Below are 19,596 nucleotides of genomic sequence, written 5' to 3'. Positions count from 1 at the left end.
GTGGCTTTTTTCCCGACCATGTTTGTCAGCAAATAAATCCTTAAAGTACAGGGTTATTAGAGCTAGCAACTTAACAGGCAGGTGAAAATTTACTATTGCCTTTACTATTTGGCCACGCTTAACATCCTCTTAAATGTTTCAGGATTATAGGAGCCATGCACTTCCTTGAATTCCTCTTCCACCATTTCTCTATTCAAATTCTCCTTTTGTCTCTCCCACCTCTCCCCCTGCCCATTTCTCCTTGAGAAAAACTCGCAGAACGCACAGCCTTCCCTTCCGCTTGCTTTACCATCCCCTCCTCTCCAAAACATCTTCCTCCTCCTCCTCTGCCTCCCTTGTCACAAGTATTAAAGTTTCTCAGCCACTTCCCTCTTACAAGTCTTCCACCTCCTTCACTGGCCTCACCTTATGCAGCACATTTCTCTCTCACTTAGGTTTACTCCTTTTTTTTTTTTTAATCTCTTGCACTCTCCTGGCTTGTTCTCCTCAAGACAGACGTGCTTCGTATCTTCTCATTTAAAAAACAAAAAACAAAACACCTCTCTCCTAAAACATAACAGGTCCTAGTGATTAACCAAGGCTCCCCAATCGCACAAAGTTATAATCAACTGGATTTATTTTGGTAGCACCCACTAGTTAATCTGTAATGTATTCCTGCAAAGTAACTTGAGTTACTGCAAAGTAACACTGGGTACTAAGTGAGGTTACAGAGTTTGTCATCAAAACGGCTTTTTTTTTTTAGGTGCATTGCTGGGATTAAAGCACGGGAGCTCCATGCCTGACTCCCCCCATCGAGCTGTTAACTTCCAGCCTACCGGGCAGAGCTGGCAGAGGGCACAGGAGTAAAGCTGCCAACCCAGCGCAGGACACCAGCCCTGCTCTCCAGCAACTTCTTGCTGCACAAATAGAAATTATAACCAAGAACTTTTGCCCAGACCAGAGAGATCTCCAGTAGCACTAGAAGTGTTAACCACTACACAATTAAAGTATTTTTTTTCCAGGCAAATAATTTAAGCGCTGCTGAGGCAAAACCAGGAGAAAGGGCAACATTTCTCCCTTTACACAAGAATTTGGCCATCCACACGTGCATTCCTTCATTAATCTGCACTTTCTGTACCACAGTCACAAGTGGAATCTAAATTACTGACCTTCCCACTCTCGTCTGGCTCTGCAGCACATGACTTGCACCAGTTTAAACACCCTCTACCAGTAATTAACCCTGTTTCTTTAGCAGACCAGCATCTGAACCTGGACCATTGAATTAAAACATGAAACTTCAACAGCCAGTCAGGGCATAAAATTACAGTTTATTTTAACAAAGATAAACAGCATCCCTGGCACAATTCCAAAGAAAAAGCATGAATACTATGCCATCATCCTTCCTAGCAATTCCCGTGCCAGACCCATGAAGTTATTACTTAACGTTTTGCTATAAATAGCTGCTGGAGTAGTCCATACAGGAACTTGTTTTCCTTAGCATCTGCTGCAACAGGTCAGCCAGTAAATGACCAAGGGTGTTGAATCCTTATTGCCTGAGGACAAGAGCACGTAGAGATGTTTTATTTTTTCAAAAGTGATCCCACCTGCTAGCCACCCCCTCATGCTGAATCTCACAAAGATAGAAAGAAGAGATGGGTCTTGCCCCAAACTGTTTACAGTCTGCATATAAGAACAGAAACAGCTAATAAATGGGAATAAGAGGAAGATAACTTTGTAAGTAATAGTATGTTTTATCTGAATTTCAGTTGATTTGAGTGAAATCTGTCAGGACACGTGCTGTTCAATACCCATGGCCGATGTGATTCCTTGTACCAGAGGACAGTGGGAGGTGACTCCACACCTCTCCTGTCATCGTAACAGCACATGAAAGAGCTCCAGTCCTCTCTGATTTGCACAGGCAAAAATACAGTTCAAACTAAAAGCTCAAAGCTCTTTCATTATAAGCCCTCACAGAACTCCCATAAATTTTCATGGTTATTTTCTTATGATTTGGGTAACAGCGTCGACCTCTCAAGTCATTTTGTAGAGGAGGCTACCCAATATTTCTTGTGAGAGGGAGTCAAGGAAGCTTCACCACCCCTAGCTCGGAAATTCTGTTAACATCAATGTGTGCAAGCTATGCAGAAGAAAACTTCCCAATGATTCGGTCTTCAGCAATTTTGTACTGCTCCAGACTTACTCACATGACCTTTCCCAACTCAGATGACCAGTTACCATTTACTGAAGTTGGGTAACATATAGCAGGTAACTTGGGAGGAACATCATGAAGATAAAAAGATGACTGCATTTCTAAATAGCTGAAGGAAGAGAGATGTGCTAGAAAAGCAAGCCAGCTTGGAATAGGAACAACATGCTGTTTTACAATTCATGCAAAAGGGCATTTTTGCGTATTGGGGTATTGATAAGAGTGGAAAGAGGAAGAAATTCGATGTCACGCAATTCAGAGCATTGTTCCTGATGTAGCCACATTCATGGCGTGACTGCCTTGAAGGTTATGTGCGAATAGGAAACAAGCCTAAAGGGCTCAGGGGCTTTATTCTCTTGGTGGAAAGACACCTACACTATTTCAGAACAGCAAGGAGCAATTAAGTGTGGAGGCTAATTCATTCATCCATTTTCCTTGCTCTTTGTAGCTTGAAAAATTGTGGGAAATTGTTTAGTCTTTGTCCAGCTAAGGGGCATTTCTTCTGATAACAAAGACCACTGGATTTTTTTTTTAGTATATAATTGCACCTGTTTCACTAAGCCACAGTTCTAAATTATAATTTAATAAGGACCTCACTGCATCCCTGACAGATGCTCCTTCCTGCCAGCACACAGAGAGGTGCAGCTGTTGAACTGTAGTCTGCAAATCCAGACCTCTGGGCCATGAAGCATTTCCCTGATTAGTTTTCTGCACCCAAAAGCAGATCTCAATGCATAATCTGAACCTACTGCTGTAAATACAGTACAGAGGAAAAACCCAAAATATTTGTCATCAAACTGAAGTTGCACAAATCCAAAACTGCTATAAATCTTTTTTTTTTCCCAGAGGGTGCATTGCAAAATCACTTCTCTGGAGTACTAAAGTTATTTAAGGTAACTTGCCCATATTTACACTTTATTCCAGCTGCCCACATAATACTACACACCTCCTCCTGCATCAACTGAGCCAGCAGTACCAGGCACGTACGTGTCATAAAGCTACTACTTCAGCCACACACTCAAGATGAAACACATAAAGACTGTCCACGAGGGTTCAGGCACAGATTTCCCTAAGCACAGGATTAAGAGAAGAAGGACAGTGTGTATTGTCATGTGTATATAGACAATGAATCTCAAAGGATTCCGGTTATCATATGCTGAAGAACTTCTCAATCTCCTTCAAGCAATTGCCTGTACACTGGTGAGTCTGAAGCTGCAATCACTTGGGACGAGGCATGACCTGGAGTCCCAAGTAAGCAGCTTTGCTGTACGAGCGTTCAGAGCAGAAAGGTCTCTGAAACCATGGGATAACTCACGAGTGGGTAAAGAGAGCTCAGGTAGTCACTTTACAGATAATGGGACAGAAACATCTTCCAGCAAAATGGCTGAGGTTACCAGATCTCTGGTGAAGAGCATTGTAAGAACTGCAGTCACCTCTTGCAAACATGCTGAATGACTTTAGCAGTCTTTCAAATCTATTTGTAGAACACTTGAAGGATATTTCTCTGCACTTTATCCTTTCTACCATGGGAACAGATAGCCTGAATGTTTTATCCTTTGTATGATAAATGCCATCGCACATTTGCCTAGAAAGGATACAGGGAGCTGTAATCACTGCATCTCCATTTCAGGAATTAATTTCTAACATGATGCAAGATCTTCTACTGCATTCCAAAGACAGCCTTGCCCACTTTCCCACCTAAGCCTGGCTGCTAGAAGCCATGCACAGAACAGCATAGCCCAAGGAAAGTAAGATCATTTTACAGTCAGTAACCATCCAAAATCCAAGCAATGAGATACAGAGACATGGTATCTAGATATTCAGTCACCCACCCTTGCTCAAGCAATAGAGCCTTGGGCTGGACAGAAAGGAGACAGGTTGTCCAAGAACCTTGTCACAGCCATGCTGCTTGATCAAGGTCTCTTCAGCCAATTTTGAAAAGCCACTGATGGACAGAGGGATTAAGAGTAGAAGGACAGCAACTCCTATCATGCTACCATGCTGCAGGTCCAGCTCCATGTGAGATGGACCAGCACCCATCAGGACTCCCGAACTTGCGTTCCTTCTAAATACGTAGCTTCACTCAGAATCTGAAAACAAGAAGGCAGCACGACTGATGGTCTCTTTCCCTTTGGAGATGAAAATCAGAGGGTGGCACTGAACTAGTTTAGGATAATCAGAAAATAAATCGACCAATTTTCCCTTTCCAAGTTGCATGAAATTCACAGCACCAATAATGCCTTTGTAAAAGGAATTAGATTCTTAAGGCTCTATTTTATATTTGATAATCTGATTCTATTTGGTGTGCAAAGACAGAAGTCATTTTGATCTGGGATGCTTTAGCACATTATAGGCACCCATATATTTCTATCTTCCAGAGAGACTTTTTTCTTTTAACTTTTTTTTAATCTCAGTCTCTTTGTAAACTGCTATTTTTTAACCTTTGAAAAATACCAGTTCTTAACAATCCTTATGTCTCCAGTCAGTCTCCCAACAGCCCTAGAGAAAAGTAAGGTTTTATTTAAAGTACTTTTAGTTGAGTCAGTGAATATTAGAGATAGACAGATCAGAGCTGAAGTTGTAGCTTCCAAAAATCTCCCCCCAAAAGCCCTTTCCCTTCTCTCTCCTCCTCCCAAAAGCTAACGCCAATGAAACATTTCTGTCTCTCTGTCTTCTGATCAAAAGCCTGATCTGTGCAACAGAAACTAAAATCCAGGATTTCTTTCATTCCAAAACCGTATCCCCAACACCCTTGCCACCAAGTTGCCATTTGGCCGGTTTTCTAACATTTAGCTTCTCCAAACAAGAAGTAGTAAAATCATGGAGACATTTTCCTTAAGCAAAAGATGTTTACCAGAAATCTTCTTTACTTTAAAGCAGCAACCAACCCACAGCGAGTATCGCATTTACGCCAGAGCTGTGACGAATGCCTGTTGAGCTGCAGCACTTAAACCACTTGCATTTTAAACAGCAGTTTGTCAAGTGATGTTAATTATTTGGGAGGTCTCTGCTCCTAGAAACATAAACATTTCTTTTTATACTGGTCACATTTTCTTTTCCCTGTGGTGCTTCCAGCAGAGACTGAAATTAAAATGGCTTCTTTCTGTGCCACGGTGTGGTTTATGGCTCAATTCCCCCCCTAGGCTTGCAAGCAGGGGGTAGCATCGCACCAGGGCTCTGCACAGCCTTCCCATCCTTGCTTTGCAGGTGGAAACCTCTTCTCTGCAGGTGGGACAGCTCTCCCAGGCTCAAACCTATCCACTCGCCTTGAGGCTACGCAGCTTTCCCCTGGCTGATAACACAGGTCTGGGACTTGCAACAGCCTGAGGATCACTTGAACTTCGGAAAGCAAGCAAAGGGCTCGGTTGCTAGGAAGCACCGCAGGGAACAGAAGAAGAATAGGCTCTTGCAGGAGTCGGGGTCAAAAAAAACCAACCTCCAGACTTGCCAAGGTGCAACTTAAACACAGGCACATGCTTCCTTCAAACCACCTCCCGGTTCAACGGGCACTGCTTTTGAGGTTGCAGCCTCAATGCCTGAGCTCTGCTTATGCCAGGCCACAAGCCTCACAGTTCCTTGAAAAACACGTTTTCAGTCCTGCCCTGGTATCTCACAGCAGGTCCTGCTTTCCCTGATAAGTCTACTGGCCAAAAACTTCCCATGCTGTATCCACGCAGTGCCACATGGCTGCCCAGCTAGGTGTATCACAGGGAAAACATGGCAGTGTCAGCCACAGAAAGTTTCATGAAACTGCAGCAAGCAAGCCAAAGGCTTTACCTGCAGCGAGACTAAAACCAGTGTTTTCAGAGCCACACTGAGCCATCTGCAAGTCAGTTCTGGGCACTTTCTCTTCAGGGCTCTGTGTGCTTCAATCCATAAGGATTTCTCTCCAAAGGCAGTCAAAGATGGGAACAGCCTCTGCTATCCAGACCTTTTACAGAGAGGTCACTGCACATCCATCCTGCCTGAGTCAGATGTTGGGTCCTTTTCTGTTCTCCAGACGTCATCGGTAAAGCCTCCTGTGAGCAACTTCTTGAGCCCTGGAGGCTAAACCAGCGTGTCTGGGTCGGTCACCTCCCATGGGCCAGCCCCACACAGCCCCGGTGCAGAACTGCCCTATTAGGTACAATGTGACGGGGCAAATTCAGACCATGGGTACTTAGCGTTACTTGACGCCCCCATGCTTCCCCTCTGTATTAGGACGCATTTACTAGTATAGGCAGAAAAGGATGAAAACTGAACCACAAAAAGGAGCTGATATTCATAGCAAGGGGCCTTGGTTTATTGGAAAGACTTCTCATAAAAAAAGTGATTTTAACTCAAGGGAGAGGGTGAGAACTCCGGATTTCTGCTGACACTGGCTGTTGGGGGGGAGGCAACCAGGAGCACACTGTTTACATTCTGTATCATGTTCATTAATGTATATGGCTTTTATTATATCCCCTTTTTACTATTTTCCCTTTTTCTTTAAAATAAAAGTGCTATCAACATTTCTAATGGGAAAAACATGTTCACGCATCCGATCAACTATCACGGTTCCCTCTGAGCCCACCCCCTTTGCTGTGCTGTCGGACCCACAGTAAATCTCAGATAAACCAAAGGACTCCTCTCCCCAGCCCCATCAACTGCAGTCATCTTGAATGTTATTTTTAATGCCAACGAATTACAGTGTCTCTTCAAGACACAATCAAGAACAGAGTCCTGGTGAGAATAACTTAACAAGAGCTACAGAGAAGGCAGCTCCGACTCATTTTGGAATAGCTTCACTCAGATAAATACGTTTTCAAAGCAAAACACTGTGATTTAGAGGGGGATAGACGGGATGAAAAACAAATGCACAACAACGCTAACAGGGATCAGCCCTAGAGCAAAGCACAGTGATATGCAGGCTGCAGCATATGCTCTGACCGTGGGCACTCGTACCGCAAGGCTTGCAGCTGGCAGCCACACTCTTATTTAGCCTCTGGGAGACAAGATTTCTCCTGACCTCCAGCTTGGTACCCTGCTGTGCCATCAGTAATCCCTGCTGATTCCCAAGGGCAATCGATTGGGATCAATTCTTTGCTTTGCTTTCATTTTCCAGGAAATTCCCTTTCCTTTAGGATTAATCTTTTTTAGATTGATCTCAATGCAACCCTCTGCATGTATGGATATCGTTAATGTAAAATTCCTTAATAAAAAGAAAGCAGGCCTACCAATTTTGAGATTATATGTCTAGAGACCACCTCTTCTTGATTCCTGCTACATGTCAGCAATGGTAATTGTATTTGTTTTGCAAATTTATTTTGTACTATTAACAACATGAATCTTCTGGCTGCAGGAGTGCTTGTTTTGATTAAGCATGCAAATGATTCCCTAGGACATGTCAGGGGATCCTATGAACCTTCCTGAAGAGACACCTGCTACCTCTAAATTGATTGAATGATAGCTAAACATATCACCCAGAATACTTAAGAAAGCAAGAGTTAAGTAATGAAGAGGTGAAGAAGGATCAGAGGTAAGAACACTTCCACATTGAGGAGGGAGAGGATCAGTCAAAGAGGAGACAAATAAGACAACAAAATCGGACAAACAACATTCAGTCCCTGGGTCCCACCAGAACAGAGCACCAAGTCGACACAGAAAAGCTAACAGGAAAATGCCATGAAAGCAAAGGACAAAATGAGAACGGGGATGCTCTTTGCTCCCACCACTTGTAGCAAGACCCCTACAGTCAAATACTGCCATAACTAATGAATGCCTTTCACAGCAAACAGAACAGATTTCAAGTATAAACGTGGTTACCCATAAAATCTCTATATACAGAGGTAGTACACACCTCATTTTCAGAAGCTTTGTCAGCAGTCAATGCGCTTTACTATTAGCCACCTTGGGACATTGGCAGGTGATCCACAGGTCAGAGGCATGAACTGAAATAATCTCTGGGAGCCCCACTTTTAGCAAATGCCAACACTGCTTTGGCACCCTGCCCAGGGTCTTCTGCACCAGTTAATCCAGCCCTGAGCAGGATTAATTTCTCATACACACACACACACACTCATTCACTCTCAGGGCTATATACCAATCGTGCTGAAAGCAGAGTGAGTTTAGAAAGAGCCTTTTCTCCCCAATCCTGTATTGGTTCTCAACAAGCAACTGTCTGCAGAATATGGGAGATGTTAACCCCCTAGTGAGGCTGATCCCATCACCAGTCACTCCATCAAATGAGAAGTTACCCCAAAATCTAGACAATAACTTAGATATGATAAGAATAAAAGTAATACCAATTTGCAAAGAAAGCTCACTAACATGAGATAAATGTTGTCAGGTTATTTTTTTTTGCTATTGTTGTTTCTTATTTCTTCTGGGATATTTGCAGTTTTAATTAGGTGTAAGAAGTTGGAAATTATTAAACTTGAAGGTGTGTATAGCAGCGTGCACTGGAGTACAATTCTGTTTAGTGATATTAACTATTTGTATCACTAAACAATTCTGTTTAGTGATATGCAAGGGTGAAATGTGGTATTTGGAACGGTTATTGCAGTATAGGCAATGAATATACAGAGTGAGAAACAAAGCGTGGAGCTGATTTCAGTACTTGCATATAGATATACCACTCGCTACGCTACAAGGAATTAAAAGAAAGCTAAAAATAGAGCTCTATCGTGCCAAGTAAGAATAAATGAAGTTGCATACAGTAGCTATTTTACACTAGGGAAATGGCCTCCACCCTCTGCTGTTCCCCAAAGCCCTATAGCAGCAGCTCAGCAGCTCTCGCTAGGGCTGAGGGCTTCCACACCTCACCCAAATATCCCATACCTCCCGCCAACACTTGTGAGCAAGACCCAGAAATTGTTCTCCGGGAGAACAAAATGCGGAGGAAGGACAATGCCAGTGCTTCACACCTCTTTTCAACAGGAATAAATGACCAGCAGGTGCAGGGAAGTCTGTGGAAAATAAGATCCCGATGAAATGGGAAATTAATCCAGACAGCCAGCCAAAAGCCTAGTGTCATGCAGCGTGGATGGAGTCCTGCTACACCATAACTCCTGCTTCCTTCTCCCTTTTTGCGGCACAACCACACAGCTGTGGCTGCATTGCTCACCAGGCCTATATACATGTGGTAAGGGGAAAATCTGGCCATGCATAATACTTACGTGGGCCTCTATATACACCAAAGACACATGAGCCATTATTTATATTGTATCCACAACTTAAGGAGCATCATCTGCAAGCAACTTAAAAACTCAGCCATTCAAACTGAAAATCACATCTGTCTATCAGTACTGCTTCCCAGGCTAAAAAGCCAATGCACTCTCACTAGGGACCTTCTCTGCAATTACATCGATGCCATACAATTACAGTTCGGAAAATGTGGCACAAGATATCTTTTTTCCTGCTCTTTGTAAAAATTATTCCACCGCAAAACACTGATGAATGCCTGTGACATGTGAGTAATTAAAACAAAAATAAAACAAAGCCCTGCAATGAGGGACTTATTAGTAATTATGACTTGTAGGAGGGAAGGTTATTGAGTAAATGTGCAGGTACGCACAGACTCACATATCCCCTGCACATGAATTAATCCACTGTGTACGCTCTAGCTAGTCAAAAGCCCTCCGAAGAGATGTGTACATGCTAATCGCTAACCTCTGTACGTCTACATACACTGAATCCCTCTCCCAGCACAGTGCAGAAGCTTCCTTGGCTAAACCACCACTTTGTGTCAGTTTGGTTCTGAATGAAAGAGAAAAAAAAAAATACTCAGGTGTTTTTTTTCTCAGACTGAAATTCCTGGATTTGGCCCCCTAAAATTAAGAATAAGATCTTCCACAAATAGCACCTCACTCATAGCCATAAGGAAGAATTAAAAACTACTGCAGCAGGTGACAATTGAATCAAACGCATAACACGAACATATGTATTATGAGATATGCATCTATTAGAGATATGTTTCAAGCATGATTAGCTAGCAAGTAGTTTAATATAAATATTTAGTAAACTCTGCCGATGTTATAGGAATACCATAGTACACAGTCATTCTTGAAGAAGTCAGCCTCAGATGAATCAGAAGCAACCATATTAACATTTCCTGTTTAAAATATTGTTAAAGTAAACACCACAGGTATAGATATTACTTTTTAAATAGCAAGTAAACATCCTGTCCATCAAGGTTTTGTTACCTTTGAACTTCCTATTTTGACTTTTCTCTTTGCATAGAGAGCTCTGGAAAGCACCCCAAGGACTTCTGTGTATGGCAGTGGGAAAGGGAGAGGGAATGGGGCAGAGGAGCAGAGGCCGTCACGGTGCCAAGCACAGGGACCTAGATGGAGACTGCATGAGGACGCTTGGGCAATGCACGTCATTTCACAGAGAAGACTGACCAGCTCCCATGTCCCAACATATCAAGGCATCAGACGTCTCCTTTCAAAAATAAAGGTGCTGCCTTTCCTGGCACAAGCCCATTGGGGTTTATTTGCTAGCAAGGAATGAAGTAGGAGGTGGGTCTCTCCTAGGAAGCTCAGGCAACTGATGCTTCAGTGCCCTTGGTTCAAAGCTTATTTTTCCTCCCAGTCCCATCAGGTGGGAAACTTTCCTTCAGGTGACTCAGGGCTCATTCAGCACCCACCAACTCCATCATTAGGACAGACTAGCGTGGCTCTCCTGCACTGCCACCGTATCAATGGGAAAGCAGCTTTTTCACTCAAGGAGATGGTTGCCCGTGCAAGCATGCATGTACCTCACCGGATGGCTCATACAGGATCGACATAGCACTGGCTTGCAGGGCTTCACACAATAGACCCAAGCAGCAGTGCAGGTCCAGGGACACCCAGCGTCACCACCACCCACCACGCATCCCCAAGCATCACGCTTCGCCCACCCATGGCTTTGCCTATGCCAAAGGATGCTGAGACTCCTCTGCCCTGCAGGAATGCTGCGTGGCTTTACTTTGCTGCTTGAAAGGAGATTTGCAGGTGAAAGAGGATAAAATGATGCAAGGTGCTCCTCATCATGACAGTCTGTGTATGGCTGCACTTGACTACTATAAACCTCTGTCCTTATGTCAGGGCACCTACAGCTTTTGAACATCACCGCCCTAATTTACACGTTTTTGAAAGGGTGCCTCCCTCATGATCCGCTTCAGGAGCTTTTATCTCAATTTACTCTTCTGACTCTGCCAAGGTCAGGGTGGGCCCAGGAGGAGGCAGGGACCCGGCACACCGCTCTGGGAACTCATCTTGGGGAAACTGCCTGCCTCCCCAGGACCAGCTCTGCAGAGCCACAAGCAGACAGCCCGTGCAGTATCTCCCCATCTGAGCTAATTTTCATCAAGGTTAAATTACTTAGGTGCTTGTGAAAAGCCCAGTCCATCCTTGCAACACAGAGAGGTCACCAGAAACATCTGGAGGACATGAATTTATGCTTTACCTGTGCTTTCTAAAAACAAAGGATGTCAGCCCCCAGGGCTGTCAATACAACTCCTTTCAGTATCGTTACATTCATTTTCAATTATCCTTCAGAGAAATGGATAAGGTTTCAGTTCTCTTTCCCCAGCTATTTTGAGACACATCTGAAACAGAAATATTCAACAGAAAGATGGAACTGGAGGAACGGTAGCCACAGACAAACCACAAGTGCAGATGCAGTCTGTTTTTGTTAAATGTGCTTTGTTGCATGTCTTTTTATTATTTAATTTTTTAAAATATAAAGCACGTCCATTTTTTTAAGTGTCACTGTGCTAAACACAGCAGTGCATCACCTCTGAGTATAACACAGCCTGTAGCCCCTCCGTATGAAGAGGGAAATTTGAGTTAATTACCCACATCTCCTCATTAGTTTTTCTCTCCCAACAAAATAAAAATTAAAGAGAACCATGCTTGCTGGAGTAGAATTGCTGAAAGGCAGAAGTTGCAGGATTACTGTGCAGTGCGCTGCCGGCTGCAGGCAGGAAAAAGCCCCAGCAGGAATGCCAAGTCCCTGGCACACACAGGAAACATATATAGCTATTATTCTTTCCCAGCCAGTTTTTTTTTTCAAATTCATTCAAATAATGCTTCAAAGGGGAAAAGGCACTTACAGTCGCAAGACGACAGCCAGAGCTCTTTTTTTACGTTGACTCGACAGTACTGCTATTCTGCATGTTGCATGTATATCATGAGATTAGAGAAGAAATAAGGTCAGACCATGGATGAAACTTCAGAACACAAATGATGAACAAATAAAAATAAAAATCTCTACTGAGACACGCTTGTTAAGTACCCTGAGGGAGAAATTAATCTACTTCCTAACTATGTCCATTTGTTCATTAAACTATAGGGTTTGGACTTGGTGGAAAATATGAGAAGAATCAGGACTGTAACATGAATATTCACAGCCAAAGCCTATACACTTCACGCACCTCTATTCAAAGAAAGGACACGAGATACTCCGAGCCCCTGCGATGCTTTACCTGCATCTTTCACACCCATATTTACTATTGTAACAAGGAAGCATCACTGAAAATACACTCATACCGCACTGAACACGCAGCACATTCACTACGTCCAAAGTTAAAGAGAACATTTCAGAGAAATAGGCAAGTTTAATATTAAAGGAGTGCAATATTCTCACAGAAGTATTTATGGCATGAGATCTGCGCAGACAGGGACATGGCTGGTATTGCACGCTGTCTATAGATTGAGATTCAGGTTTAACGTCGGCCTGCGCGGGCTATGCCCGTCCCTTTCCAGCTCCCCCTCTCCCCGCTTTACATTACCCAGTGAAGGCAGGCAGCGCGCTGCACTTAAGGGCTTCAGCTTCGGCTAAAATCAGTCAATTCAACCCAAGGTTCATTCCAAACCCTATCCATTTAAAACGAAATAAACCAGAATTCATGTTAAGAAGAAACCGCTGGCGGAAAGGCAAAACAAGGTGACTGTCTGGGGAGCCTACTCAGCCGCCTTGCAGCGCCCTTCACCGTCGCCTCGCGGATCTTCCCCGCGGGGAGCGGCCAGCCAGCGCAGGCAGCCAGCTACTTTCTCCTCGCCCCGACACCCCTCAGCGCGGCCCCGGCAGACGTTTGTCCCCTATCCCCGGCAACGCAGCCGGCCCAGCGGCCCCCAGCCCGGGCTCCCTCTTCGGCCAGCCCGGCCCCGGCAGCGGGGTGCTGCGGCAGCACACGGCGGAGCAGCGCCCGCATCCCCCCCCGCCGCCCCCGCCTCACCTTTCCTTCCCCGGCCGCCTCCCGCTCCCGCCCGCGGCGGAGGGGCGGCGGCGGGCCGGCCCTTACCGTAGAGCGGGCTCCTCGTCACCTGCCCGCCCATGGCCGCGCAGCCCGGCGGGGGCACGGCCGGCCCCGCTCCGCGCCAGCAGCCCCCGGCCCACGCGGGAGCCGGCCGCCCGGCGCCCGCAGCCTCCACCCACTCCCGCGCCTCCTGCCGCGGCACCGGCGCTAGGAGCTGTCATGTTTATTTACATAAGAAGGAGGAGACTTCGCGGCTTCCTGAAATAGCGGCCGGCGTCTCATCGGTGCGGCGTGTCCCCCCCGCCCACGCACACACGCACAGTCCCACAGTGCGGGACGCAGCGGGCAAAGGCGTCCCCGCGCGATGCTACCGTCGCCGTGTGCTGCTGGAGGGGGCTGCTGGCCGGGCTGAAAACCCGGCGGTACCCGGCTCCCCGGCAACGTTAAGAACAAAGCAGGGGGCACTGCCAACTCCACTGAAAACATTTAAGAACTCATTTATAAAATCAAACGACTTTGGCCATTTGAAACTTTCGCTCCCAGGGGTTTGGTATCCTAGCGCAAAGCCCTAGGATAATAAATTAGAATGGCCAAAAAAAAAAAAAAAAAGAGTTAAAAAAAATTATTACCAGACATCACCGCACCAGAGTCTTCAAACAGCCTCTGCCGGTTAATTATTAATTATTTAATAGCAAAGAAGAAGTGCTTGAGATGCAGGATGGTTCTCCACGGACTGTAATAATAAAAACATTACCCCCCGTAAACTCTTTTGTGCGAGGCTTGCATGCTCAGCCCAGATGCAATGCTTCCTGCTCTCCAGCTCATTACCTCTGCCGATGGATAACGGCCAGCATTATTAAAAGCAGGGGGATGCGGAAGGTGGTGCAGGGAGGTGCGCAGGGCACCGCAGCCAGGGTTGGTCCCTCCTTTGCTCTCTGCACCCCACAGTTCGCGCAGGAGCTTGCTCGTTCCCTCCTCTCCATCTCCAGCACCGCACACCCCTGCCCACGCGCACGTCTCCCTGCATCTCTACTGTCCACTGCTCTAAGGGTAAATTAACACAGCAGGCACCCAGCTGCCACAGCCAGCCATGGTATATCCCAGTTGGCTCGTTTAAAACTAGCTCATGCACCTGTATGCTATGCCACAGTCGCTCTTCATTCTGCAATGGAGCGGGAGTCAAACTTATGCAGCCACGAGTGCAGCTCTGCCTCCCAACTCTTACCATAGTGCTGGGAAAATCCTGCCATCCCACTGCCTCGACTCTGCCACCGGAAAAATGAGAAATAAGATTTTCTCTTGCCTGTGTTGTAAGGATTATTGCTTAGGATGGCCGGATGCTGAGGTCTCAGCACCTCTGGAAAAAAAAAAGCAGTGCAAAAAAAGCCCAAGCCAAAAAGCACAGTCGGGGTGTTTGCACTAATGCTGCGTGCGTGAGCAAAGCTGTGCCCAGCATTTCCAACCTGCGAGAGGAGCCTCTCCTGAGCCCCACAGCAGCAGCCAGGCACCACCACCAGCTCACCCACTGGCTCCCGCCTGCCCAGCCGAGGAGACTCACACCCGGACCCCAGAGCCAAGCAGCAGCTCTTCCCTAGCTGAGAAGCAGCGCTCCGCTCCTCCCTGCCCAAAGTCACACTCTGCAGAGCTTACGGCAGCTTCTTGGCAGAAGACTCCTCTTTTTTTTTTTTTCCCCTCCCCTCCCAAACGATGCTGCATTTACAGCAGCAGCGGTGCGGGGTGAGGACGCATCCCCAGGAGCACCGCAGCATGGCCCCCGCACCCCGACGGGTGCAGGACAGCTCTTGGGTCAACCAACCCATCATAGCACCCTGCTCTTCTCCCACGCCGCTGGGTGCCCACAGATGCCACAAGGACATTGCCGGTTTCATCTCCTGGTGGGCAGCCCACCCGCTCGGGCTGATGGCAAAAGGTCCAGGCGCTTACACTGTCAACTACCACGTTTCACTTGGAGGAATGAAAATTGACTTGGACGTTCAACCCCAAATTTTCTTCCTCATTTTCTCATTTCAGCTCTGCTTTCCATCCTTACCTTAATCTTGCTACAGCTCTGTGAATAATTGACTTCTTGGTTCACTGCCTCAACCAAGAGATTGCTAGAAAAAAAAATATCATTTCATGTTGGCCCAAAACCGAATGCTTTGTGTGTCTCACTGAACAAAATGTTTCTTTAACTCAAAATGAAGCATTTTATTTTTGGAGTTATTTTTACCTCATTTTTTCAAGTTATGGTCATTGAATCCAGCTCTGAAATGATATCTTAAAAAAAAAAACAACATTAAGCCCTTTGTTTTGAATATACCAAAAGAAAAATTTTGAATTGTTGTCTTTTCAGATTATTTTAATTTTTGCAATTTATTGGCTTTGTTTGTTTGTCTGAGGGGGAGGGTGGAGAGGGCGGACTGCCAGAATGAGTCATCCTGTTTGGCAGAAAATGATAAACAATTTCAATTGATTTAGAAAATGCACTTTTTTTCAGAAAAAATCCAGCACTCCCCCTCCTGAACTTCCCCCAGTGCCATAGAGCATCTCCTGGGGGATGCAGCCCCACAGAGCCATCCATGGTAGTCAAACGGCCTGTCTGCCCTGTTCCGTGATAATTCTTCAAGGATTATTTGCCATATGGCAAATCTTTCCTTCACAGCCGTGTCACGCTGGAACTTATTCCTGATATGTTCTTATCACCTCCAAGTCCATTTCAGACCTTGCCCTTTTCCAAATTCCTCTTCAGTCTTTCGTATTTATGATTCTTCTCTAGATATAGAGAAAACCTATCTACAACCCTGTTCCTATTTTACAATTCTTTCTGCCAATATCCTCTAGGTCCCCTTGGGGTATTTCTTTGCCCTTGCCAATACGGGCAAGGCCTCCTATTTTGGCATCAAGTATAAAAATCAGTATCATCACCATTTGCACTCCCTTCTAAATCACTGACAAAGGTATTAGGGCTGGACCCAACAGAAACCCAGCCCCTAAATCCATTCCCATTCGTGAACAGCGTCCAGGAAACTCCGGCCAAGCAGCAGCGCTGCTGTCCAAGCCAGGAGGAATCTGCTGCAGGAGTATTTTGAGGCAGTGTCTGATCTTGCTAAATATACTTATTAACCACAAGAGTAGGATGCTGAGGCTGCAGAGGATTTCTGTAGATAGATTAATGGTGTGTATTAGACTAAAACCTTGAACCTTTCCAAACAGCCTTGAGCAGACAATGGGGCACCTCTCCCACCCCTCCTGGGATAAAACCCCCAGCCCTGGGCATTGGGCAGCGGGTCTGGGTATGAAGTCGAGGGGTCATGAGCATCTGCTTTACTTCCCTGGTGTCGTGGTCAGAAGGCTAGCAGTCAGCAAGGAGGATGATGGAGACCCACCAAGGTCTGGGAAAAGACATCCCAACATCGCCAAACAGCCCATTCCACCCCAACTGATGGAAAGCAGCAGATACATGTGCAGGGAACCACGGCTGGGAAAGCCAGCTCTGCAGAGACCTGCCTTGCACAGGAGGAGACACAGAAAAAGGTACGAAGAGACAGGGAAGAAGGAGAGGATGAAAAATCCATCTCATGGAGATCGAGGATAAGATTATACATACGCACAGGCCAGGACAGGAAAATGAAATTCCAGTTCATGTGAGCCTCATGCAGCTAAAACTCTTTTGGGACTGGATTTGGCTCTATGGAGAACTGGAGTTCACCCTTCATAAGCAAGACAAAACAAGCAATAAAACCTCTCTTGATGGGGGTTTCACCCACTTTAATGGTGCTGCAGGCAGAGACATCTCGCTAAGAAACAGTCCAAAAAGCTTCCTTGAATATCAGTATGGGGGAAAGGAGGGAACTGTGGAAATCAATCTGATATTTGCCATGGACAGGGAATCTTCTCTTAATGACTTTTATGTTTAAAAAGGTGCCATCAATTTATCTACTACCACTTGCACTTGACTTGATGGTAACAAACAGATTGACTAGAAAGTGCCTTTTTTCACTCAGTACAATAGCTCTCAGCAAACAGCTGGAGATCATCTAGGAATATGGGAGAATGTAGGGGAACACATTCTCAGGTCTTTTTTCAGCATGAGTCTCTGACTGCTGTTAGGGGGGAAGGTTCACCTGTACAGAAAACAGATTTCCTCCAAGAACTTCTGCCACTGTAACGCCAGAGGAAAAATGATGTTCTCAACAGGAAAGCATCCAAGACAAAACATCTCACCAGCATGTGCTAGTGCACAAGAAACAGGGACCAGAGCTAGGAAATCTTGCATTCTATGCATCCTTTTAACCTTAATTTATTACCATTAATGGAGGGGGCTTAGATGAAAGACGTGTCTGTGCTTTCAATTCTTTATCTGTAATGCAAAGATACAGATACTGCCCTAGCAAAAGGTATGCTGATTAGTTGATGTTTACGCAGCCATTTGAGAATATGAGTTATGTCATTATTAAGCATTATTATAAAGCTGCAGCTGTGGATGAAAGCCAAATCTCAAAGTGTAAGTCAAAGGAAATTCAAAATTCTGGCTGAAATTCTTAAAATCAAAATCACCACTCATACCTACAAACTACAGCACTGTGACCGCTAACCCAGGCGCTCAGTTATCCCGGTACAATTATCTGCAGGCACAGCAGGAAGGGGAATTTAAGGACAGGGAAAATCTTTAGACTGAATATCCACCTCACATTTGCACTCAGTGTAAATGAGACATCAGTTGCGTTTGCTTTGGTGACAGGAGCCGCAGCGGCGCAGTGGTAAAGGCTGCCTCTCGGTAGGGCAATGAAGACATCAGAGAGGTGTTATAATGGATGTCCAGGATGCAGATTGATTCCGTGAAGGAGACACAGCAGCGATAGGAGAGCCCGAGGTCTCATGTCACTGCTCGGGGGCTGCAAGCCCTGTTCATGCAAAGCCGAAGCTGCCACTGACATCCCAGGCTTAAGTCTGACCCTGCCAGTGCTCAGCATTTTATCATAACCTCCTTGCCCAACCGTCCGCAGGAGTGGAAGAGGGGAACAGCACTGCTGGAGAGGGGCAGGAGGCTAGGCAACGAGAAGGATTTCCAAGGCAAGGAACTGAACTGACCTCAGGCCAAGTTGCACAACGTTTTTCCATCAGCATGCAAACTCACAAGCCCCCACTGGATGCTGGGTTTATCTTCAAAGGCAGTGGCTCAGTGCATGAAGGCGTCAGGAAAGAAGTTAATGCCCCAAAAGCCAAGAGTGCCCCCTCCTCCTGGAATACTTTTGGGATAATATATTGAGAAAACCCTGTGGGACAGTACAAGGTATCAGAGACTAGAAATGACAGAATTCAATGTAAGATGTGCCTTGCAATAAAGCATTGCATTGGGCTAACCAGTGTTTCTGAAGAGTAGCTTTTAGATGATACAGAAAGCCTGTGCCTGCTTTGGGGCAATATCCCCTCGAATTTGCCAAAAGCCCATTCCCAAGGGAAAGTATCATGCTGTGCATGACACTGACTATGAATGCTTCCAGTCCTCACCTTCATTTATACGCTAAATTAACATTAATAGCTTAGCCTCTCACTGCCATTTCAGACTAACTCTTCAAGCACAAGAAGATTCAAAAGAATCTTATGCCTATCCAAATGTAATGGAAAATGACGATAAAAGCGTCTCATTAGAAGAAACATTGTAATTTAAGAAAACAAAGAAATGCTGATTTATAACACTCCCCTAATTAAGCTGACTTTTGCTTTCAGAACAAGCATAAGAACCAGAAAGAAAAATAAAGTTTCTATCTTCAAGCAAAGATTTTCTTTAGTCTCATGTGAATATCTTTATATTTACTCTGACTGGAGGCACAGCACAACAACAGCATGGCAGGACCAAGAAATCTGTTATTTCAAGCCCAGTTCTGTGGCCTTTAAATGTTTGGAAACTTCGACAGTATCATCCCATGTGATAAGGCACTACGACAGCCTTTAGTGACAAAAGCATAGTATTTTTCCACACAGAGCTACAGGGAATACTGGTACAATATATATACTTTTTATATAAGTAGCTCATTCACACTTTATCATAGGCAATATGCAAACTCCGCACTGAAAAATGAAACTACCAGCTGGAATCATCAGCATTTTTATTGCAGTTTCCCTTTAACACGTGACTGTTGAGCAAACACCACATTTGTTTTCACAATATTCCTGTAGGAAGAGGTGATGCCTCTCTGCCTGAGCT

General features: G+C 45.3%; 1 protein-coding gene across 4 annotated transcripts in view; it reads right to left on the bottom strand.

Moving 5' to 3' along the window:
• Positions 1 to 19,596, bottom strand: part of NEURL1 (neuralized E3 ubiquitin protein ligase 1) — a 167,672-nt gene that overhangs the window by 80,092 nt on the left and 67,984 nt on the right. Inside the window, exons 1-2 of one of the 4 annotated variants that reach the window (XM_072871174.1) lie at positions 13,620 to 13,651; positions 12,921 to 13,005 (exon numbers count right to left, since the gene is read on the bottom strand). The exons of 1 other annotated variant lie outside the window; for it this stretch is intronic. Coding sequence is in view for 2 of the 3 variants with exons in the window: in XM_072871171.1 (XP_072727272.1) it covers positions 13,368 to 13,467 (100 nt within the window). In the remaining variant the exon portion in view is untranslated. 2 more of the 4 variants (XM_072871171.1, XM_072871173.1) reach the window with 2 other exon arrangements.

The sequence above is a fragment of the Ciconia boyciana genome, chromosome 8 (genome assembly GCF_034638445.1).
Source record: "Ciconia boyciana chromosome 8, ASM3463844v1, whole genome shotgun sequence".
Lineage (NCBI taxonomy): Eukaryota > Metazoa > Chordata > Aves > Ciconiiformes > Ciconiidae > Ciconia > Ciconia boyciana.
This window is presented reverse-complemented; position numbering and strand designations above follow the sequence as displayed.